Source organism: Harpia harpyja, chromosome 2 (genome assembly GCF_026419915.1).
Source record: "Harpia harpyja isolate bHarHar1 chromosome 2, bHarHar1 primary haplotype, whole genome shotgun sequence".
NCBI lineage: Eukaryota > Metazoa > Chordata > Aves > Accipitriformes > Accipitridae > Harpia > Harpia harpyja.
This window is the reverse complement of record NC_068941.1, coordinates 59,870,868-59,894,656: the sequence shown is the minus strand read 5'-3', so window position 1 is coordinate 59,894,656 and position 23,789 is coordinate 59,870,868. Positions and strand designations below refer to the sequence as shown.

Below are 23,789 nucleotides of genomic sequence, written 5' to 3'. Positions count from 1 at the left end.
AAATTTGGCTTTGGGGGTTCACTGTCTCCTGTTTTATATTTTGGCTCTGAGATTAGATTTTAAGTCTTCAGGATTGGACAGCAACCTCAATTTTGTTTCACAATTTGTTTAATCCTATAGGATTGATGCTGGTAAGAATTCATGTTAGTGAAATCACCAGCAATTAGTGAACACTGATATTGATGACTCTTCCTCAGCTTGCATATTCCTTCATTCTGTTGTTCTGCCAAGGCAATTTGGGAGCAGTTGGCATTTCTAGACACTGTAATACGTAGATGTAGTTAAATGTTGCTGCCATGCAATAGTCTTTAGTTCTAATGTTGAACTAATGATATATACATAAAATCAATCGTGCAGTGGCCAGTACATCTAGGATATTCTCTGAATGATGAAGTCTGGAACTTGAATGAGAAGGGTTTTAATTTAAGTGGGTCTGGCTGCTGTTCTTTCTGGATGTTTATTCAGTTATGGCAAAACTGATGAAAGCACTTGGCTAAGTTTTCTGTTCTCTCCCCCCCCCCCAAAGTCTTGCAGTGAGTTGTCAGATTGAAAGTACTTGTTTTTTAATGGAAGCAGAGTTGCTCATAACTGAAAGAGCTTTATGCCTGGTAAAGCAGTCTATTTTCTGACGACACTGTTTTAGCCCAGTTTATTATTTTCATGTAACAGTATTTTGTGTGTTCAATTGAGATGAAGCTAGTTCTTTGCGAAGCATGAAAAGATAATGTCCTTTAAAGTATATTAATTATTTTTACCTTTTAATCATTCCTTTCCTAATCAAGTAAGATAGGTTTATATGTTGAGGCAGTATATTTTGTTAGGTCGGCTAACTTTTAGTTGGGAACAATTTCTCAGCTTTTACTTAGATTTGTAACAGCTAAGCTAGGTTTGAACACCAGAAAAGTTAGAACAGCTTTTGAATGTGTTTGTATTAAAGGATGCTCCTTTCTCAAATATTTACAAGAAAATAGAATACCGAACAATTTTTTTTCCCTCCAAGTAGCAACTGTATGATTAATTGCAGCGTGGCATAGCATTGACTGAAAAGTCTGTAATGCTTACTGTTGCTAGAATATTTTGTCCATGTGGACCTACTATTTGCTATACTAAGCTATTAAAGGTCAGAGGCCAATTGCGTTTCCTTTCATCCAGTCATGGAATATAGAATCATAGAATGGTTTGGGTTGGAAGGGACCTTAAAGATCACCTAGTTCCAAACCCCCTGCCATGGACAGGGACACCTTCTACTAGACGAGGTTGCTCAAAGCTCCAGCCAACCTGGGCTTGAACACTTCCAGGGATGGGGCATCCACAAATTCTCTGGGCAACCCGTTCCAGTGCCTCACCACCCTCATAGTGAAGAACTTCTTCCTTACATCTAATCTAAATCTACCCTCTTCCAGTTTAAAGCCATTACCCCTTGTCCCATATCTACATGCCCTTGTAAAAAGTCCCTTTTCAGCTTTCTTGTAGGCTCCCTTTAGGTACTGAAAGGCTGCTATAAGGTCTTCCCAGAGCCTTCTCTTGTCCAGGCTGAACAACCCCAACTCTCTCAGTCTGTCTTCATGGGAGAGGTGCCCCAAGCCCTCTGATCATATTTGTGGCCCTTCTCTGGACTCACTCAACAGGTCCATGTCCTTCTTATGTTGGGGACCCCAGAGCTGAATGCAGTACTCCAGGTGGGTTCTCATGAGAGAGGAGTAGAGGGGGAGAATCACCTCCCTCAACCTGCTGGTCACACTTCTTTTGATGCAGCCTAGGGTATGGCTGCAAATGCACATTGCCAGATCATGTTGAGCTTCTTGTCAATCAACACCCCCAAGTCCTTCTGCTCAGGGCTGCTCTCAATCCACGCATTGCCCAACCTGTATTTGTGCTTGGGATTGTCCTGACCCATGTGCAGGACCTTGCACTTGGCCTTGTTGAACTTCATGAGGTTCACACGTGCCCACCTCTGAAGTCTGTCAAGGTCCCTCTGGATGGCATCCCTTCCCTCCAGCGTGTCGACCGCACCACACAGCTTGGTGTCATTGGGAAGCTTGCTGAGGTTGCACTCAATGTCACTGTCCATGTTGCCAATAAAGATGTTAAATAGTGCCGGTCCCAATACCGACCCCTGAGGAATGCCACTTGTCACTGTTCTCCAGTTGGACATCGAGCTGTTGACCACAGTTCTCAGTGTGACCATCCAGACAATTCCTTATCCACAAGGTGGTCCATCTGTCAAATCCATGTCTCTCCAATTTAGAGGCCAGGCTGTCATGCAGGACAGTGTCACATGCTTTGCACAAGTCCAGGTGCATGACGTCAGTTGCTCTTCCCTTATCCACCAGTGCTGTAACCCCATTGTAGAAGGCCACCAAATTTGTCGGGCATGATTTGCCCTTAGTGAAGCCATGTTGGCTGTCACCAGTCACCTCCTTATTTTCCATGTGTCTTAGCATAGTTTCCAGGAGGATCCACTCCATGATCTTGCCGGGCACAGAGGTGAGACTGACTGGCCTGTAGTTCCCCAGGTCTTCCTTTTTTCCCGTTTTAAAAATGGGGGTTATGTTTTCCCTTTTCCAATCAGTGGGAACTGCCCCAGACTGCCGTGACTTCTCAAATATGATGGATAGTGGCTTAGCCACTTTATCCACAAGTTCCCTTAGGACCCTTGGATGCATCTCATCAGGTCCCACGGACTTGTGCACCTTCAGGTTCCTTAGATGGTCTCGAACCTGGTCTTCTCCTACAGTGGGTGGTTCTTCATTCTCCCAGTCCCTGCCTTTGCCTTCTGTGATTCGGGTGGTGTGGCTGGAGCACTTGCCAGTGAAGACTGAGGCAAAAAAGTCATTGAGTACCCCAGCCTTCTGCATGTCCTGTGTAACTAGGTCTCCTGTTTACTTCTGGAGAGGGCCCGCATTTTCCCTAGTCTTCCATTTATAACCAATGTACCTATAGAAGCTTTTCTTGTTGCCCTTGACATACATCCCCAGCCAGATTTAATTCTATCAGGGCTTTAGCTTTCCTAACCTGATCCCTGGCTGCTCAGACAATTTCTCTGTATTCCTCCCAGGCTACCTGTCCTTGCTATTTATATATATATTATTTAAATAAAAGCAAATACATGCTATGGGATGTTACTTTCCTTCTGGATAATAAACATTTTAGGGTTAGGGATTTAATTCTAATCTTGAGACCCAGAGTTATTCATCATTATTTTTGTCTCTAATTAAATACGTTCCTGAAGAATAGGAATTTAAATAAAAAGCCACATTTCACAAGGTTTGCATAAAATCTTAACAGTTGGTATTAATGTGAGGTCTTGATCTGCGGACACAGAAAATAAGTTGTTATTATTCTTGATCATGTATGTGGTGGTAGCTCAATCTGATTTTAGATTGACAGATAATAAACATAAACTGTTACTATAATGATACATTATTTGTTTTCTTTTCAGGTATACCAATAACAGTGCCACCACCAGGTAAACTTGCTTAGAATTTTTTTTCACATTTGGTTAAGAAATGAAAACTTAACTGATGTGCAATTTATCAACTTCCTTTTAGTTATATAGATAAAAGTTCATAAATACAAAACTGTATGTGTAGATGTAGGCTCAGTTATTTTGATGTCATGCAGGTTACTGAGTAGTGGACCTAATTAACCAGTTTCTTAGATGTGTGCTTCCTTCTTTTCTTTCCATTCCTTTTTTTCAGCTTTGCAGAAAATAGTTGTGATTGTTGTTTATTAAGTATTGTTACATACTTGGGAATTTTCCTATGGCTCTAAATTATTGTATTTTGAAGAATGATAAGGTATTTGTGTTGAAGCACTGATAATATATGTTTAATACTCTGCTTTTGTTAAGCTGGAAAGTAGTTCTCAGTCTTACAAAATAAAGCCCGTTTACACAGTGAGAAACAATTTTTGCGTTGTACTCTCTGGAATTTGTTTGCCATTTTATGCTTAGCCTAGTTCTTTTATGTGTTTATGGTTTTGGTTTTTTTTTTTATTCCCACCCCCCCTCACCTAATTTATTATTACAGGCTTTCCACCACCACCTGGCGGTCCTCCACCTTCCCTCATACCCACAATAGAAAGGTGATTATCTGTTTGAAGTCTTATAAAGCAATATATCAGTATTCTGTAACTGAAATAATTAGTAAGGACTCTTACTCTACGCAGTGTTTAATGGATTTTATCTGGGAGTGGGGAGATAGTTTCAGATTTTTACAGTATTTTTACAGAAATGTTACCAGTGTCAGCTGTCTGACAATATTCTTTTGAGTAGGTTACTTGACCACTTACTATTTTAGTTGAGTTATGACACTATATCAATGCCAAGACTTAGGAACAAAGTCAAGGTAATGATTGTTAAAGTATTCTTTAGTAGTCTGAAGGCTTATTTAAGTGAACCGTATACTTGTCAGCTACTGTATCCTTTTCTATAAATGCAAATAAACAATTTGGCTACAGATTCAAGCCCTCATAAGCTATAGGAAAAGCCAGAGTTCCATAGAATCCAAATTTTTATTTCTACTGTGTGTGTTCTAAGTTTTCAGCTTTAATAGGCCTAAGTATTTTTTCAATACCTTTTTTTATGTACATGTTTATGTGTAAATATATTTTATTTATATGTAAAAGGAAGAAAAAATAGTTGGCCAGCACAGTCCTTAAAAAGTATTTATATTTTGGTAGAGGCCAAAACCAGGTCATATATAAAGCTCACTTCAGAAGATGGTGCAAGCCCCTTGCCAGTCCTTTGGATTTCACTGAAGGAAGATGCACACATCTGTTCCTTTGAAATTGAAAATTCTATTAACATATACGCTACAGGATGATGATGGTAAATCTCTGAGAAAATCCTCATCTGATTTAATTCAGGAAAAACCCTAACTAGTTGCATTTGATGTGTATGAAAGTAAATTTATTATTTCATACTGACATTTGCTGTGAGTGCTGCTTCTAATTGTTAAGCAGCAGTCATTGCATTTACTTGTGAATATTTATATAGTTTCTGAAATATGCTGTGCAAAAATCAAGTTTGTTGTGGAACCTAGGAGCTAAATCTCATACTTTTAAATGTTAAGGTGTTGCATTGGCCTTTCATTATCATTGGTTTTGTTTTGTTTTTAAGCTAACCCAAAACTTATTTCTTAATGTTAAAGTGCCTTCAAGAACAGAAATAACACTTAGGTTAAATACTGCAAAGATAATTCATCCAAGTTACATAGGAAGTGCTAAAAGTCATGAAAGAATTACATATGTATGAATTATGCCTTGTGCACATATCATCCTTTTTAACCTTTCTGGTTTTTACCTACTTGAGTTGGCTACCACTGAAAGAAGTCAGCCTAGAAAATGTGTAGCTAATTTAATAGTTTATTTATAGAACTACACATTTGAAGTCCACCTGTTCTTAGATATGCTCACATACCTACTTTTTAACAGAAAGTATGAGAATGGCTTCATTCATGAATGAAGCACTTTCAAACAATTGGAGATTAAGTTCAGTATCTGTGCAGAAACATCTTATGATACAAGAAATATTTGAAATAGAAAATTCATTGAAAATATATAAGAACAGCTTTGATGATATGGATTTTTTCTGTTTTAAATTTTAAGAAGAGAGAATTCTATTTTTACCTCCTGCAGTAAAACATGAAATATACGTGTTCATAGACAGCCTCCTTAATTAGTAATGCTCAAAATGGAGGACTTAAATCCATTTATAACAAACACTTTGTTTTAGTCTGTATGGTGGTAAGAATTCAGGGGAACAATATTAAAAGTATATGTTTATTGATGGAGGTAGCTTTGATGGTAAAACTGGATTGTTACATGTATTTTCTTTTCAACAGTGGACATTCTTCTGGCTATGATGGTCGTTCTGTTCGTGCATTTTCATACGGCAGTGGTGAGTAAGCTTGCTGGCTTTGAAAATTTTGACTAGTGCTATATCAAATTGTTTCATATACTTATCAGAATTTTAGCTAAGAGACTAAACAGGTCCTTTCAGTAATTCATTATGAAAGTTCGTTGCCTATCATTGTGAACAGATACATGCTGTTGCAAATTTAACAGTTGTTGGTAAATACTATTGTTTTGCATACTTATTTTTATGCCAAGACCAACCATTGAGAAATCCTGAGTGATGTACCTCACCTTTGAAAAACTGTTTGTCTAAGATACAATAATCTTCAGCTATCCTGTTGCAAAGTCAGTCTGGGGGATTTTTGGTTAATGTCATGGAAAAAATCTGAAGCTGAAAAACATCACTTTCTGGTTTTATAGTAAGAGCGAACCAAAATAGAAGTTTCATTCTGTGCAATCAAAAGGACATCCACAGAACTTACAGTGAGTTTAGAACTGTTACCTAGCACAGCTCTGCTTCTTGAGTCAGAAGAGTGATAGAAATACTAAGATGTCAGCTTCTTCCTGACCTAGTCCAAATTGGGAAGATAAACATAGAATCACAGAATGGTTTGGGTTGGAAGGGACTGTCAAAGATCATCTAGTTCAACCCCTCCCCACCATGGACAGGGACATCTTCAACTAGATTAGGTTGCTCAAAGTCCCGTCCAACCTTACCTTTAACAGTTCCAATGATGGGGCATCCACAACTTCTCTGGGCTACCTGTTCCAGTGTCCCACCACCCTCTTCATAAAGAATTTCTTCCTGTGTCCAGTCTAAACCTACCCTTTTTCAGTTTAAAACCATTGCCCCTTGTCCTGTCACTGCAGGCCCTGGTAAAAAGTCTCTCTCCATCTTATAAGCTCCCTTTAAGTACTGAAAGGCGGCAATAAGGTCTCCCCAGAGCCTTCTCTTCTCCAGGCTCACGAACCTGAACAACCTGGTTGTTCCAGCTCTCTGATGATTGTTTGTGGCCCTCCTCTGGACCTGCTCCAACATGTCTTGTACTGGGGGCCTGAGAGCTGGATGCAGTACCCCAGGTGGCATCTCATGAGAGCACACAGAGGGAGAATCACCTCCCTCAACCTGCTGACCATGCTTCTTTTGATGCAGCCCAGGATATCATTGGCTTTCTGGGCTGCAAACTCACATTGGTAGCTCATATTTAATTTTTTGTCCACCATTATCTCCTAAGTCTTTCTCTATAGGGCTGCTCTCAATCAATTCATCACCCAGTCTGTATTGATATTGACGATTGCCCCAACCCAGGTGCAGGACCTTGTGTGTTGCCAATCACTGCCTCTGCCTTCAGTGCACCTGCCATCCAGACCCATGCCTAGTGCCTTTTCTTCCAGCTTTTTCTGTTTCCTTGCTCTGTGTTCCTTTGGACCCTAGCTGCTGGGAGGAGAAATTGTAGGGAAAGTTCTGCCCCGTTCCAGTGATACATCATTCAGCACAGACCAAATGTCCAGATAATGTATCTCCCAAATGTTCATAAGTCTTAAGATATACAGTGACATTTTTGAATGGCTTGTAATTTCTTGAAGTTGGAGCAGTTTATGGAGTAACAAATGGTACTTTGTTGACATTGAAAGGATCCTCATCAGTTATCAAGTGTTTGCTTTCATGCATGGAAGCTTGTTATGTTTTCAAGAATTCTTGATGTGGGCAAACAGCTGCTTTACGCTAACTACTTTTTTAGCAATAATTGAACTGTGTTTGCTCAAGTTTTAGAAGAAGGTAAAGCTGAGGCAGACAACTAAGATACCCAAGTGACTATTTTGCTGAAGCTTCAGTATCCAAAGCTATGCAGAATATCATAAGGAAAGCAGTCTTACAGTGATTAGTATGTATATTGCATCTAATGTGTAGTCTCCAACTTAGAATGTTTTTCACCTCGGAATCTCTTTTGTTAGAATTTGCTATTCTGTCAAGTATTGTCAGGGACACAGGAATGTTTCCAAGTTTTATGTTGACCTTCAGAGGTGATGGCATGCTTATGTTGTTGCAGTACCAATATTTGAAAGATGACTGTCACCGTGATCATGCCAACACTGAATGTGAACTTACTCAGCAGGGTTAAAAAATTATGTTTGCCTTTGTATGGTTATGGAGACCAAGGAGCATAGTCTGCTCCCATCTTCCCAGTATAGCTCCCTACTGTGGCAAAAGCTTTCATATTTGCTGCACAAAGCAAATTGTCTGTCTCTAAGCTGTGCCTGTCATACGGATTTTTGGATCTGTAGAGGCTCAGTGGCATTTTATCGCTGTTGTTCATCCTGGCTAGCACCTTACTCTCATAGTCTCTTGTCTCACAACATGACTGCTGGTCAGTATTTTACCAGTGCTCACTGTGCATCAGAACTTAGGTAAATTGAGGGCTTAGGGTAGAGATGATCATTTTAATTAAGAATCACTAAGTATATTTATTTAATAGTTGCTTTGGATGATAGCACTGAATCTCCAACCCGTTGTCTTCTTTGCCAGTCTGTATGTTTCATGACTTTGTCAAAATTGCGGGGGAAGATGAGCATATGGAATGCATTGCAAAAAATACTAATCTTGATTAAGGCTCTAGCCTTTCTTCTGCCTATTCAAATTGCTAATCTCATGCCTTGGTGTCTTTTCCATAGTGGTCAGGCATCACTGTTTGGTCTGCCAGTGAAGCGACTTGTATGCTTGTTCGCTTTTTCCTCAAGCATTTCTCTGTTCTGTGCTCTAAATGTTCTTTATATCTTATGAACTTGCAAGAAATTTAGTGTTACAGAAACAGTTTGAGAGTCAGTATTTTTTGAGGCACAAAGAAGGTGTATTAATAGTTTGCCTTAGACTGTGACACCATGCAGCTTTTAAATTTTTAAACCATCTCCAAAACAGGACTTAAGTCTCCAAAAATACTGATTGTTCAAAGCTCCCTCTCTTCCTGTTTTAGAAATAAAATGAGAGTTAAACTTCAGAAGTGTCCTTCTTTTTGTAGAAGTTATTAGAATAATCCGTGTAGAAATACTAAAAGTGACAAATTACTTCATTCTAAGTAGTAAACACAGAGCACCAATTCATATTAGAAAGTAAGCTTCTTGTGTGTTGTGAATAACTACTGGTGAAAATCTAGATACAAAAATGCGCAGAGTATCAAGTAACTGGTTTATCTCAGGTTATTGGGGTGGAAATGACAGACTTTTGTCTGATGAGAATTACTGCAGATGTGAGGGAGTGACCAAAATTTATTGTAAAAGTTTATGCTATCATTAATAATTGTTTTGTAATATACATTTAAAGTTAAACTTAAGTTTACACTTTAGATCAGAATGTTCTGGCAACCAGTGTCTTGTAGACATACGTATATTGTTGACATAGTGGCAAGTCAAGGAAATTACCAGTCTTCAAAGTCCAGCTGGTTTTTTGCTATTTCTGGCTGATTTCCTTAGAAAAATTTCAGGTTTTGGCAGTATAATGAACAACATACTATTGTATTAGGATAATTTTTTCTGTTAACTCCTCATTTTGTCTGTAGCCCTGAAGTGAAACAGTGTCAAGCATTTTGTTAGAGGCAAAACTTTGTATAAATGCTTTTTAAAAGAATTACAATGCTTTTCATTGCAAATGTATTTTAACAATGAAGTGTTTTTTCCTGCTCCACTGCCTGCTCAAAAGGTCTTTTGTATTCCTCCTTTGGACGCTTGGCAAACTGCTATCTTAAGCTTTTGCCAGAGCTTTCTGGGGTAGGCATACCCCAGACGTTGTAGGCAAGGCAGTCTGAACATGGTTGTCAGGAGGAGCCACTGATTTTATAACCTGGCAGTATTAAATACAGCATCAGTAACGCACTTTACATTGTTCAGTGGATATTTATGTTAATTATATATTAATGTCTCTTTGTGACACCATGAAGTCAAGTGAATATTGTTCTCATATTATAGATAATGAAGTGGAACTCAAAACAAACGATTTATTGAAGGCTATGTTATCATTGGCTAGCAAAGCAGATAAGCAGAAAGTGGGAAGTCCTCTGTACTGTAAGTCCACTAGAGAGTGCTGTTTCCAGTTAAATACTACAGCCCTTATTTTTCATTAACAGAATGCATTCATGGGGCTTCTGGAGAGGGAGGGCAGGACAGAACAATTGGGGTATTAAGAGTAGTAGTTATTTATAGATTGGAGTTGGCAGAAGGCAATGGAGAAGCATGTCCCTTCTCTCTTTCCATTGCTGATTACCTAAAAAAGTGGTGAGATGGTGTTGTGACTTCCTTCTTAACTTAAGCGTATCATCTTTTAGATTAAGATAAAATGCTTAATTTTCTGAAAGTATTATATTTTAGTGGTAATAGTGGCTGTGCTGAGTATTCATTAGAAATGGTATCTTACAAAGCATAAGTAGGAGCGTTATTTCTTCTCCCCAGAATGAATTTGTGGAATTTATTTCTAAAGCTGCTGTTACATCTGTAATCAGAAAAGTATGGCAAAGCACAGTATAGAATGTAAATTAGTGAATGAGAACTTTGTAACTAAAGTATTTTAAATACAATGATTTTAAAGGACAAAACATAAAAATAGTAGCATCTAAATATAAAGATAGAAACATCCTTTTTCCTTGTTTTTCTGAACTGTACTCTCAGAGCCACTGAGTTTCGAAGGCAGTTTTGTTTTCTGGTTGTTTTTGTTTTGTTGTTTCCCCCAAAACAAAGCCATTTGACCACGTAAAATCAGATTCTTTCAGCAAATCTTTGCACGATATTTTTTTTTTTCCAAAAGGATTTAGGCAGTCTTTGTGGTGTATATCCTGGTTCTGTACATCTTCATAACGAGTATTTAAATGAGTGCCAGAGGCCTTTATTAGCATCATGGAAAAAATGCAGAGTTTGCTCAGAATTAACTTCTGTGTGAAAGGGGAAGATTGAAAAATGTCATTGGAGGAGGCTGACAAATGTCTCTGTTTTCATGCATAAGTAGTATTACAGTTTTCATATGGTATGTGATTTTGTTCTTTCTAATACCCGCGTCTTTTTCTTTAGTCACCTTTCCGCACTTTGCAGGTCCTGCTCCTTCATGGTCTAGTCTCATGGACACCAGCAAACAGTGGGATTACTATGCACGAAGAGAGAAGGATAGGGAACGTGAGAGAGAGCGATCCCGAGATCGGGATCGGGACCGGGACCGAGACAGAGATCGAGAACGTACCAGAGACAGGGAGAGGGACCGAGATCACAGTCCAACTCCAAGTGTATTCAACAGGTTAGCAAAATGTCTTCAAGCATGCTGTAACTCTGCTCAAAACCCTGTGTCTGTGTTGTTAAATAGTGTACTTCAACATCAAAATTTAGTGTTCAGGTCTATATTCCAAAAAGCTAGAGGGTGTGGATTCCTCCCCTTCCCCCTTTTCTCTTGGAAACTATAATTAAATTTCTAAATGTAAAACAGAACTGTAAAAACAACAGTACACGTCCAAACTCGTCATAGTGCTTTACAGGTTAAAGGTGTGATTTAAGCCCTGTGTAGGAGTGAGATATCCAGCTCTCTTTGACACCAGTAGTTCTAGAAAAATCTAGAGAAGTACTAAGTGAATCTTAGTTGCCAATTCAGTGGTAAGAGCAATGTGGTACAACATTTGACCTTAATGAATGGTGTTATTAGCTGCTAAAATGGTTAGTTTGGTCATTAGCACTGGCTGGATAATAATCTGTCCTATCTTTTTTAAAACTATTATTTCAAGGTCAAGAACTTTTTTTCATTTTCAGGCAGATGACAAAAATAATGGCAAATAACCTTATTTGGCTTTCAACTCTCTAATCGCTTTAAAAAAAAAACAAAGAAAAAAGCTGCAACTTGTGTGGTGCACGTGCACAAGTACAAAGCATTCAATGTTGAGCTCACTATGACTCCATAGAGCAGAGGTCTATTGGCTTGCCAGATTTATCTAAACTTACTTTGCTCATTACTTGCTAAGTATTTTGGTGTAAACGTCCTGATGCTTTTCTCAGTGTTTTTTGTTAAGTTTCAAGTTTTGCTGAATATATACATTAGCTATTAGGTGGATGGTTTTTACCAGTGGTGTTACTCTGTGGGGAATGAGAGCACCCAGAGTCAACTTTACTTCAGTTGAGAGATGACATTTTTTGCATGATGATTCTTAGCTGAAGACCCAAACTGGGTGCAAGATAGGGGATTTTCCATGTATGCTGATGTGATGATGTTGTCTCCCATGTGCATGTGCTATGATTCCAGGGTCAGTTTCTGAGAAATCAAGACCAATCTAAACATCTGTTTCTCAGACAGCTTGATTGAAGGCCAGAAAGAAGCCTGGTCATTCAAGGGTGCTTGAAATGAACCTTAATAGCTTCCAGGCCTCGAAAAATGTCTGTGCTGCTGCCAGAGTTATCTGTAAAGGAGGGGGAAGAGCAGGCCTCAACTTTTTTTATGTGACTAAATTATCCACCATCTGTAGCAAAGCTGTTGCCACATGGCTGCATAAGAAAACGGGAGGCCCTTAACTAGTATAAGTTGGTTTGGGAGTCACAGAGAAGGTGAGAGAGCCTTAAGACAGAACATGCAGACATAGTGTTTTTTAAGAAGGTTTATTTTCAATTCTATGCATTTAAGAAAAAAAATTAAATGAGCTATGAGGAAGAGAATGAGAACTATTTTAGAGAATGCAGATGCATTACTTTTATTTAAATTCCCTTTGTTTAAACTTTGTTCAAGCGACATTGTGGTGGGATTTGAAGTAAGCATCATCTTTAGCTTTTTACTGTTCAGAAATTACTGCTTTCAACATTTTTAGCAGTTCTTTTCCAGATAAATAGGCTGTATTTGTGCTATAGTATTTCTTAAAATTGTAAGAAAATTGGAATTATTTTTATTCTATCAGTATAACCGTAATGTGGTTTAAAAAGGAGCCTTCAGCTGTCTTTATATTCTGTTCTACCTTTACCCTGCTATCCTCAGATGAAATTGTGCATTTTTACAATATGTGTCACTCTGCCACCTTGAGAAGATGCCGTTCTTTTTGGACTGTTGTCTGTTCTGCAAATACTATGTTTTCTTTTTTTGTTTTGATCATTTCAAGTCAATTAGTTACCACTAAAAATGTAAACTTTGGACTTTGATTGATATCTTACCATTTTGTGGTTCTTCCTCAGCAATTTGAAAAACAAACCCCAAACCCAACAACTGTATTTCTAAGTCCTGGAACCCAATAATCCCATGCAGCAGAGCAGATCAGAGTCTGTCTGGCTAGAAAGCAGCTTTACAGGAAAGGACTTGGTGTCCTGGTGGATAACAAATTGAATGGGCCTTGGCACTTCATGTGCAATAAAGGTCAAAACACATTGAGCTGCGTTAGTGTAGCCCACAGGTGGAGAATGTCGTTACTCCCCTCTTACTTGGCACTTGATACAATGTGCAAAGTACTGTGCCCAGTTTTGGGACCCTCAATATGAAAAAGAAGACATTGGCAGACTGGAGAGTCCAGTGGAGGTCTGACAAGGTGGTTAGCAAGGCTAAGGGGATGGAGTTATTTAGCTTGAAAGCAGTAGGATGAGGAGGGTTCTTTAAAGGCTATTTTCAACTACCTAATGGATGGTTATAGAGACGATAGAGCCAGGCTCTTTTTCAAGGTGCACAGAGAAAGGACAAGAGGCAATAGTTAAAAGTCACAGCAAGGGAAATTCTAGTTAGATACGGGGGGAGGGGAGGGAATAATCACAAAAAGAGTGATCAAGTGCTAAGGCAGGTTGCAGAGGGAGGTCGTAGAATCTCTAGCCTTGGAGATATTCAAAACTTGACTAAACAAGGCCCTGAGCAACCTGACCAGACTTCTGAGTTAGCCCTGTATTGAGGAGGGGTTAGCCCAAGTGACATCCACAAAGTCCCTGCCAGCCTAAATCCTTCTGTTTTAATTACTGCCTCAGAAAGCCTGGTCACATTGTGCCTTTCTTTAGAACTTGGTAGGGATCTTCCAAACTATGGTTATGAAGACTTCATGTGATATATAAGTAGTTACAGTAAGTTCATTTGTATTGGAAGTTTTGTTGTTAAATGATACTGGACACTGTATCTGGGTAGGATTTTCTTGGTAGAGAAATGATAAAATGAGCATGCCTTTTTAAGCTATGCTAATGTAGTATGAGTGGTGTTGGCTAACTATAGATTCTGCTCTCATCTTTTTTTAAAATTTTACTAAACTCTTAGAACTGCCCTTTTCATCAAATGAAAATATGAAAATATGTTCCTAAGTGAAGCCTTTAAATTCTTGTATAGCCTGTAATATTTAGGGGGTTTTGCCAGGATTGTGGCAGGGCAGCGCCCGTGGTAATCCAAGAGAGGAGTGGAAGTAGAGACAGTGTTGGTACTGGAGAGAAATTAATTTTAAAAGCAACCTAAATCATTTAGTATATTTTACTGTCAGTCTCTTTGCACCTAGCTTTTCCTTTCTTGAAGCTGATGTAAGGAAATAGATCAACTGTACCAAAATATAATTTAATTTACCCAAATGGTATAATAGTCCAAAAGTGTGCTGATAAGTGTTGAGCATTACACACACTGATCTGAAAACATTACTAAAGTTTATGTAGGATTGTACTTCATTTGCAGCTAGATAGAGATTTAAGCTAACTGCTTGATAACTCCAGTATAAACTTAATGTGACACTGTTGTATTCTTTTTTCCTTCCATTTTTACTGAACAATCCCCTTTCAAAATTGTATTAACCACAGAAGTCTAGTGTATAAGGTGAAGAGCTTTAATGTCCTTCTGGCATACATTGTGGATATTGTTTAGAAACACAGAAGCGACATTAAGATTTGTCTGTCATTTATCTTGAGACTGTGTAAGAATTTCTTTTTCTAATATATATACTGCTTAGTGTTACTGTCCTGAAAATACCTTTTTTTTTAATCAGTGATGAAGAACGATACAGATACAGAGACTACGCAGAAAGAGGCTATGACCGCCATAGAACAAGTAGAGAGAAAGAAGACCGACACAGAGACAGGAGACACAGAGAGAAAGAAGAGACTAGACACAAGTCATCTCGAAGGTTTGATTTTTTTTTTTTTTTTTTTTTTAATAGGATACGAAAGACTTGACCACTTTAAAAAAATAAAGTAAACTTTTAAAAGAACCCCAAACAAACTGGAGTTTGGTGGAAAGACTGTAAACAGATGTACTACTTTGGAACAAGTCTGCCATATAAAATGTGGACAGACAAAAAGCAATGTTGGCCCCAGGTAACTTCATCTTGAATGATGTATGTGACAGTCTTAGCTAGTGAACAGAAATTATGAATTTGGGAAAAGAAAGGTAAAAATGGTGGGTCAGAAAGAGGTAGAGTGAAGCTGACATTCAGCAGCATTAACGTAAGAACTCAACAGTGATTCTTAGTAAGTAAAATAACCCTCATGATCACTTGAGATAAAGGTTAAGTCCAGGGAATGGGGTCAACAAGAATGTTAAACCATTAAGGGATACCAATAGGGACATGACATTATCAAAAGTATTGCTGTTAGAATATGGGCTACAAATGTGAAAAATCATTCCGATTTCCCAACAAAAAGTACAGGATGGGTAGATATATGTACCATTCCATGAAAAATGCAGTTTGGTCCTGACTTCCAAATACTATATGGGTCAGAACAGGAGCAGGTGCCAGTTTTCAAATACGAATGCTGCAAAGGCTGGTTTTTTGGTACTTTGTAATTAAATGGGGCCTGAAGTGTCACAAAATTTGTTTGAGGTGTTTTTTTCTCTTTCTTTATTCAGTAACAGCAGACGTCGTCACGACAGTGAAGAAGGGGACAGCCACAGAAGGCACAAACACAAAAAATCCAAAAGAAGCAAAGAAGGAAAAGAAGCCAGCGGTGAACCTGCTCCTGAACAGGAAAACACTGAAGCTGCCCCTGTGGAATAGGCTTGTGTGATTTTTGCCTACTTGCATATATATTAGTGCCAGAAATAGATTACTATAAATCCTGTTATTTTTCTGGGTATTAAAATAATTTGCTCTTAATCTTGTTCTGTTAGTTTGAAATCAAAGATTACTTTGGTTTTTTTTGAAAATAAGAGAATAAATTTTTCATGTTAAAATCCCTGGACTGACTTTGTCTTTTAAGAAACAATGAGAAAACATCTTGCAGCTAGAGGCTTATGCTCTTACAATATATAGGGCTTAAATTCTTTGTATTAAATTGTCTCCTTTTTTCATAAGCCAGTGGGAAGGTCATTCTTTTACTGACTTTAGAAACAGTGTGCATTCACTTTATTGTATATCAACATCTGGAACAGTGTGGGATTAGTATAGCTTTTGGAGTTCATATTTGAAAAGGTCATCCCTTACTACAGGGACAGGCAGGAATTGCAAACTCTTTAAGAACCTTGTATGAAGGTGAAATGAAAAGAATTAGGGAAGCTGGGAAAGGTGCTGATTGTTCTTAGTCTGATAGAATACTGAGTGTGGTGATCATACACTTGGTAATTATGTCTGGTTTGTGTGGGTGCGTAAGGGTGAATTAAGCTGGATAATCATCCCTGCTGCTTTTCAGTGGCTTAAGAGAAAGTTCATTTTAGTCTTTGTTGTACGGGAACAGCTGTCCTTAACATGATGAAGATTAACAAACATATCCTCTTCCCCTTGCTAGCTTGTGAGGAAAAAATAAGACTTTGGAACATGGGTAATTTGCAGAGAAAGGCAAAGAACTATTTTAAGAAAAACATAAGACCATCATCACTTTCAGATTTACTCCATCCAGAACCGTATCAAGTGTGATTGGCATGGCAGTCCTGCAAAAATTGTACTACCCTGTCAGGGTGCTATTTAGAAGACTTACTTGATGGTATTAGCAGGGTGCAGTGTACTTCCTTAAAAACAATAATTGTATATAAAAATCCTAGAATTTAATAGTATTAATCAAAACATACCAGGGAAACTAGGTAGTTTGGTTTTGGATGAAAATAATGTCTGTACAAGTACACAGTTACAGTTATTTTTAATTATTTTAGAAATTTAATTCACAGTTTACAGACTAACAAACAGTACTTGAAAGTCTTGAAAATAACCAGCTTCATGCTGACCATGAAAAGGTACACATAATCAAAGTGCTATTAATGTGTTGGATAAAAACCTTCACCTGATTTTTGCAACTAGAAAAATTGCAAGAAGTTTTTCAATAAGTTATTCAAGGATTTCTTTTTGTAAATCAAAATAAAGTGAATGAGGAGGAGCTGCTGCTCCTTGAATTTCATTATTATTATAATGCATTAAATATATATATATTAAAAAAAAACCGAAACAAAAAAAAACCTTAAGAACACAGGGAAGGAAAGACTTAAATCTGTAGCTTAAATCACTCTGAAGTGATTTTCTGACAGGTGTCCCTGCTTTGCCTAAACTTGGCTTTGCTTGACATGCAGGTTGAAATTTCACAAACCTTTTCTTTATAAACACATCCTTGGCCCCCTCCAAAAGCAAAGACTAATGGTCCTTTGTTTTTTTTTTCTGTGTTAAATTACTTGTCATACTCTCCATGAAGCCTTGTTTTATAAAAAAGTGCCAGGCCAGGACACAATTGTGAGAGTAATTTTTCCTTTCAGTTCTTTGAGCATCCTTGCCAAGCAGGCATGCATCATTCCTGATGTGTTCCTGCCATTGACAGCAAGGAGGATGTCGCCGCATCTGAAAAACCAAAGGCAAATACGAGAGAACAATTGAACAAGGTGACTTCTTATCTTAAATGTTTGCAAATGCTAAAGCATGTCCTTAAGCTGGGAGGAAGAGGTAGAAAGGAGTATTACTCTTCCTTTTCTGGTTAACTACTGTTCACAAATAAGGGAATAAAGCACGTGAAAATACTTAAGTTGTTTTTAGACATATTTGAAAGAAAATAGGACATAGTTCTTTCAGATGGGAATGATCCGTGTTCTGAACAAACTGTTCTAAGACTTCTTAACTGTTTTCAGTTTGCTCCATAATTCTGCATTTACTATCTTAAATTGTATTGGTGTTTGCAGGGAAGGTGGTTGGTTGTTTGGGGGTGTTTTTGATCTGGGGATGTGGGAAAGCTGCTCTGTGCTGGCATGCTTTGTACTACCCCAGAGATCAAACTGACTTACCTTTATACTTACATACTAGTGATTGCTAGACATCTGAAAACATTCTACTATGAAGGCAAATCTATTAAAGTTCAGGACACTTATGTCCTGTTTCCTATATCTGTCAGAGTTAATTCTGTATCAATGAGTCCTTTCTTCCCCCTATGCCATCTTCATGAAAACTTGTTTTACCCCCCCCCCCCCAAATTAACTAGATGAAAGACTTACTTAAATGCTACTTTTCATTATATAGTTATCATTACCTAATTCTGCCATCATTATATGCTGGTGTTCCCCCAACAATGGATTTGATAAAGAATGGTTTATTTCCAGTATGTTCTTCATAACCTCCTACGATGCTGAAGCCAAGACTTCCAGATGTATTTCTTCGTAATACGATTTCTTTGCAGCTGTACAAATACCTGAAACAAACCAGTCTAATTAAATGTCTTATGGTTAACTTCAGATTTTGATGAATCATTAATGATTAATCTGCCTTTTCATACACTCTTAGAGTGTTTTGAAGATGCAAAATAGCACCAAAGTTCCACTGTATTAGACACCTATACTTACCTTCTGTTTTTGTAGTGCTGCTTTCCACAACCAGTTACCCTGAAAGTAAAATTACTAGGTAATCTTGGGGTTAAAATATTAAATAAGTTGTTTCATAGGGTAATAATTTATGCTAAATGATCTAGTTGAAAGTGATAAACACTTAACTGAGACTGGATTTAATATTTGTAAGCCGCCATTCCAGAAACTATTTCACCTACCTTGTACTGTCTAGTGACTTGTTTTATCTTCCAGATAAGAGCCTGTATGTGACTAACTGTGTCAAAAGTGGTCAGGCATTTATTATTGTGGTGCAGGTCAAAGCTAAATAATTTCAAGGCCAATGAAATGAGCCAGAATTAGAAAAATCACAGAGATGACACAAAGAAGAGTATCAGTGGAAGGAGGGATCCTGAGCTTTTCTTGTCAAGTAACACGGTAAGTCACAGCATGGAACATGTGAGAAGCCTATCCCTGTCAGTCAGTGCTTTGGAGTACTGAGACTGCTGTCAAGAAGATAACTTGTCCTCACTATAATGATTAACACAAGTTTTTATGGTGAGAGACCTGAAATCTGCTTCTCCCTCCATTTGTCTTTTGAATGCATTTTATGATACTGTAAGTTATGCTGAGTCAAAGCTTAGCTGAAACAAGGAATAGGGGAAAGCAAGAGTAGTAAGGTTACTAGACTTACAGTTTGCCTATTGCTCTGAGTACATTAATTTCAATACCTGCTTTGTTTCTTTTTTTTAACCAAACAGGAAAAAAACAAATTAATTTCATTAGTTACAGAGCAACAGAAATTTCTGTCCTTAGTACTTAACCCACCACATTAGCAGTGTACTCAGGAATGATTGAAGAGCCTGAAAATCCTTTTGCTATTCCATATCTGAAATTATAGGCTGGCCTACAGCAAGCAACTGTTACAAACTCTATTCAGAGACTCTTTAGGTTTCTAAGAAACAGCTGACACTTTTTCTGTAGAAGGATAAATAACTTTATCTTAAAGACCAATATGTCTAGCTTTTTAAAAATTCTGTTTGTCAAATAATGCTTTTGCTGTGTTTCACAGCAGGATTTTATAGTAATACTAGATTAGTCCCCCAGGACCTACAAATATTCACCTGCTGCCAGGATGGTAGGTATATAATATTTGCACAAGAATTCACTGGCTGCTAATGTAAGAAACAGGTGACATTTGCTTCTTTCCTCAGCAGCCAGGCATTATTACTTTACCATCTGTGGACTTCTTAAATGTGCAAAATCACTTAAACCCTCTATGTTTGATGGTACTTATCAAGGTCATGACCAAGCGATGCCAGGATTCAGCCGTTAGTGCTATTACCTAGTGTTGATTTTGGGGGCAGGGGTCTCTGCTGCCCAGTGCTATGCTCACTGCCTTAAGGAGGATGTTGCTGAAATTGAAAGGTCATCAGCTAAATCCTAATACCATAGAAAAGAAATAGCCAAGCAGGTAAAGTCGTGAGAAGAAAACGCAGTGAAGACAAACAAGGCTTACATGCATTCTGTACATACCATCTGTAAGGTTATCAGTTACACAGTCTCTGTTGGTCCAGAAAGCATAAATACGTATTTGCTGTCAAAGTGTATGCTAAATTTAAGTAAAATAGACACAGCATGCTAGTCTAGTGTTAGGATTGTTCTCTCTGCCAGAGCAGAGGAAACACACGAGGAGCAAGGAGCAGCAGAGAGCAACTAGTCTGTCCTGACTCCAACCCCCTGCGCTGCCTTTTGCCTCACTGCAGGGATGGGGTGTAACCTGCTGTAACAAGGCAGTGGAGACCAGGAAGGCAGGAGGAGAAGTGCTGGAGTGAAGCTGAGTATGGGAAAAGGGGAGGAAAAGGGTTTTCCCCAAGTGTTTGTCACATGTTTGTCATCTTTGGTTCCCAATACCCAAACTGGTAATTAAATGTTTTAACTTAATTCCCCAAGCCAAGTCTTTTGCACACAACAGTAACGGGTGAGTGATTTCCCTGTCTTTACTTTGACCCATGAGTTTTCTTGCTCTCGTTCTTCCTATGTGCTCTTGTCCTGCTGGGGGTGTTGAGCTGTGCAGGTGCTTGGTGCAGGCCAGGTCCAACCCATCACACTGGCCATAGCTAGAGATTGACTCTTGACAGCATAGGAGTGGCTAAGTGGGTCAACCCACCACAACACCTTTAAATTAATGTTTCCTTATCTCAGTCCTAGAGGACAGAGGGTATAAACATGGCGGTGCACCCTCCATCAGCTATTTGTTAGTGCTGTCAGAAATGTGAAAAGGATGCTTGGGAAGCAGGGTGCGCGAAGCTGAGCTACATATAAGGTGGGTACTGCCTGCTCCAAACAGTTTAGTACGTAAGCAGAGATGTCTGCTCTGCCTGAGCAAAGAGCAGCCCAAAGGGAGTTAGTTCATTTGGGTCTGGTTACAGCTGTGTAGTAATAAAGACAAGCTAGAAAGCACCACAGAGAGAAAATGAAGTAAGTACTTGCGTCATCCAAAGATGCTTAGTGTGAGTAGATTACTCCTCTGTGGTAACGAAAGCCCCAGTCTGTGTGTTTCGACCCAGTTAAACTGCCATAACCCACTAAACTGCAACCAGTCCAAGGAGAACCGTCTTCTGCCTTGGAAGAGAGCAGCGCGCAGTTTTCTGCCTCTATCTGTAAATATTCCAAAAGCTGAGGACAAGGAGTGATTTATGTGTGAACTTGCCTCAGATTCAAGATTTGGGGATAAACAATGTCTAGACACAGGGTCCTATCGTAAGAAATACTACAAATGAGCATCAGTTACTGATGCACAAAGAATTTAAAAGTGCCTGTTTTCAAGTAGTTAAATGTACAATTCCCTGCCGCTTTTTCGCAAAGCGCGAGTATGCTCTGGGAATGAAAACCAGCCCAACTTCAGGAGCACTTCAGCAATAACAGGTATGAAAAGCATGACTCCCTCCCCCTGCCCTGTTACAGTAGCCAAGTAGCAGTGGAATACAGTAATATTTGAGAATTGCTCCCATCAGAGCCCTACAGCCTGGATGGAGTTAATTTGGGGGAGTTTCTGTCCTAATTCTGTGTTTTATGTCCAGTTCTACCCCTGGTTTGCAGAATGACTTTGGCCACCTCCTGTCTTTCTCATCTCACTTTGCAGATGAGGAAAAGCACTTGTGTGAAGTACTAATGTTTGAAAATGTTATGACAGGATGATCTATAAAGTATTTTTAAGTGCTAGCTGGGGGAAAGAAATGTGAGGAGAGCAGAGAAAGGAGAGCAGGAAAACAAGCAGTAGAAGAAACATCATGGGGCTGGGGAAATGCTTTTCACCAGCTGCTCCACATTATTGCATGCTTCACAACAACATTTCCCTCCAAAAATAAAGGAGACCTGTCTTCCTCAACAATAAACAATTAAATTAGCTACCCTGAAATAAGTCTTTGGGCGGGAATGCTTAAGGTCCTGCATCACTGTTTCCTCCCGACACCCAGTCTGCAGCCCCTCCACTCACATGTGGGCCAAGTTCTGACAGACGTCAGATGCACATGTGCATCCTATTTTATAACTGCTACATATTGGATTGTACTACAGAAAGAACAGAGGAGTTGTTTATGTATTATCAAGCCATATAAAAGTGACCAAAGCCAATTTTAAGCTCTCACAAGGAAAGGGCTGAAATTTAAGTGAGATCTGCAAATGTTAAATTATGCAAGATGGCTTTTCCAAGGCTTTGAGCTTTGGTGTGAGAAGTCAGATAACCTGTCTGATTCTGCTGCTACTGACTTGAGCCAGAAAAATGGTATAGTTCCCTAACTCTCAATATTTGTGTCTCTTGTCTGTGCCCATCTCTGTAACAAGTATGCAGTCCCTGTGAAGAATTAGGTGTTTATAGTACACTGGCCTCAAAAGCAAGGAAGGTACTTTTAATCATGTAACTATTATTAACATTAGCCTGTTTTCTACTTGATCAGTCATGGGCAGAGGTCTGTAGACATCCTCTAGTGTTTAGCTCAACTCGGCACATTTTATGGGACCATGCTTGACAGGATTTTCATCAAAACTCCATGTTTTTGAAACACAGAAGGAAAGACTCTCCTCTCCCCTCAGTTTCCTAAGCATGAGCATCCCACTGTAAGTCGCAATGTCAAGCTGCGTCTGCACTCCCTGTCTCGCTTGCTGTGAACAGATACTTGGCACTGCACTGCTATGGCTTGTCTAGAGCCACATCTTCCCATTCTCAGCAGAATTTAAAGAATCCAGCATCCAGCTGCCTCTTTTTTTAATCGTGCCTGTTCCTGGCCTACCAGTTTTACTGACTTTCCTATTTGTTCAGTTTTTCTTATGTAGGTGTGCCCCATCCTACCCATCTTCCCAAGTACTTTGCATGATCCTGTATAATCATGATTTTGACATTTCTACTTTTCCATCACCTGTACCAAATGTTCTCAGACTCACATATCTTGGAGCAGTCCCTCTTGTAAATGGTTTTAATTAGGGTAGGTGAATCTTCACCATCTTGTCCCACAGTTGCACATGAGGCACCTTTGCCAAGCTGGACCTGTCAGACATCTATTTGGAGAAGAATAGTTTTCTCTCGCAGCCTGGAAAAGGCTGTGAGACTGCTGGCAATACCTTGAGATCTAGTGGGATGTGATCCTTGCCAAAAGCAAACTGAAAGCCAGATAGGGAAAGGTTAAATGCTCAGCCTGGAGTGAAAGGAGTTCATGCGATACACATCCTAGCATGAGAACCTGTTGAAGGACTTCCAGACATCTGGTGTGGGACCTGAAGAATCAGTACAAGAGTAAGAGTGTAAGCGCACTGATGCTGGGGAAGACTGAAGGGTCTGATAATACCTAATGAGCAAACCCAAACCTGGTCCTTGCACACCCCTACTCAACCAACCAGCTACCAACAAGGATGCAGCGCACCTTTGTTACTGTCATGTCTAACCAGTGTTGGTCCCTGTCTTAGTCTGATGTTCAGAGCAGTGTACCAGCTCAGCATACCAATCCCTTTGCTTTTCTTTGGCAGAGAAGGGCCATGCTGTGCTTGGCATCACAGCTGGGGATGGAGTTACAATGAACTCCTGTCTTCAGCCTTGCTGACACTGAGGCTGATTTTCCTTCAGATCAAAGGGGTGGGAATGCTTTCACACATGCAGCCTTTGGAGGAGGGGGGATAGAGTGAGCTCAGAGACTGCTTTTAAAATGGGAAAAACACCTTTTCTTCCCAAACTGCAAAGTGGAACTGACTGATGTGAACCCTG

The 23,789-nt window shown here is 39.0% G+C and overlaps 2 protein-coding genes and 1 long non-coding RNA gene across 16 annotated transcripts in view; 2 read left to right on the top strand and 1 right to left on the bottom strand.

The window, feature by feature from the left end:
* Positions 1-15,977, top strand: part of FIP1L1 (factor interacting with PAPOLA and CPSF1) — a 44,326-nt gene extending 28,349 nt beyond the window's left edge. For 4 of the 9 annotated variants that reach the window (XM_052780059.1, XM_052780058.1, XM_052780062.1 and 1 more), the window contains 7 exons: positions 3,443-3,469; positions 4,032-4,086; positions 5,847-5,902; positions 9,820-9,915; positions 10,912-11,131; positions 14,796-14,933; positions 15,656-15,977. In XM_052780059.1, the coding sequence (XP_052636019.1) occupies positions 3,443-3,469; positions 4,032-4,086; positions 5,847-5,902; positions 9,820-9,915; positions 10,912-11,131; positions 14,796-14,933; positions 15,656-15,803 (740 nt within the window). In that variant the 3' untranslated portion in view covers positions 15,804-15,977. The remainder of the gene's footprint in view (positions 1-3,442; positions 3,470-4,031; positions 4,087-5,846; positions 5,903-9,819; positions 9,916-10,911; positions 11,132-14,795; positions 14,934-15,655) is intronic. The other 5 variants (XM_052780063.1, XM_052780066.1, XM_052780065.1 and 2 more) reach the window with 3 other exon arrangements.
* Positions 15,978-16,861: 884 nt separating this feature from the next.
* LNX1 (ligand of numb-protein X 1) overlaps positions 16,862-23,789 on the bottom strand; it is an 84,949-nt gene continuing 78,021 nt past the window's right edge. For all 6 annotated transcript variants that reach the window (XM_052780051.1, XM_052780053.1, XM_052780052.1 and 3 more), the window contains 2 exons: positions 18,244-18,402; positions 16,862-17,564 (listed from right to left, as the gene is read on the bottom strand). In XM_052780051.1, the coding sequence (XP_052636011.1) occupies positions 17,429-17,564; positions 18,244-18,402 (295 nt within the window). In that variant the 3' untranslated portion in view covers positions 16,862-17,428. The remainder of the gene's footprint in view (positions 17,565-18,243; positions 18,403-23,789) is intronic.
* Positions 17,501-20,682, top strand: LOC128138711 (uncharacterized). Its single transcript, XR_008234122.1, has 3 exons — positions 17,501-17,605; positions 18,788-18,970; positions 20,299-20,682. It is a non-coding gene; the product is annotated as an uncharacterized LOC128138711 (long non-coding RNA).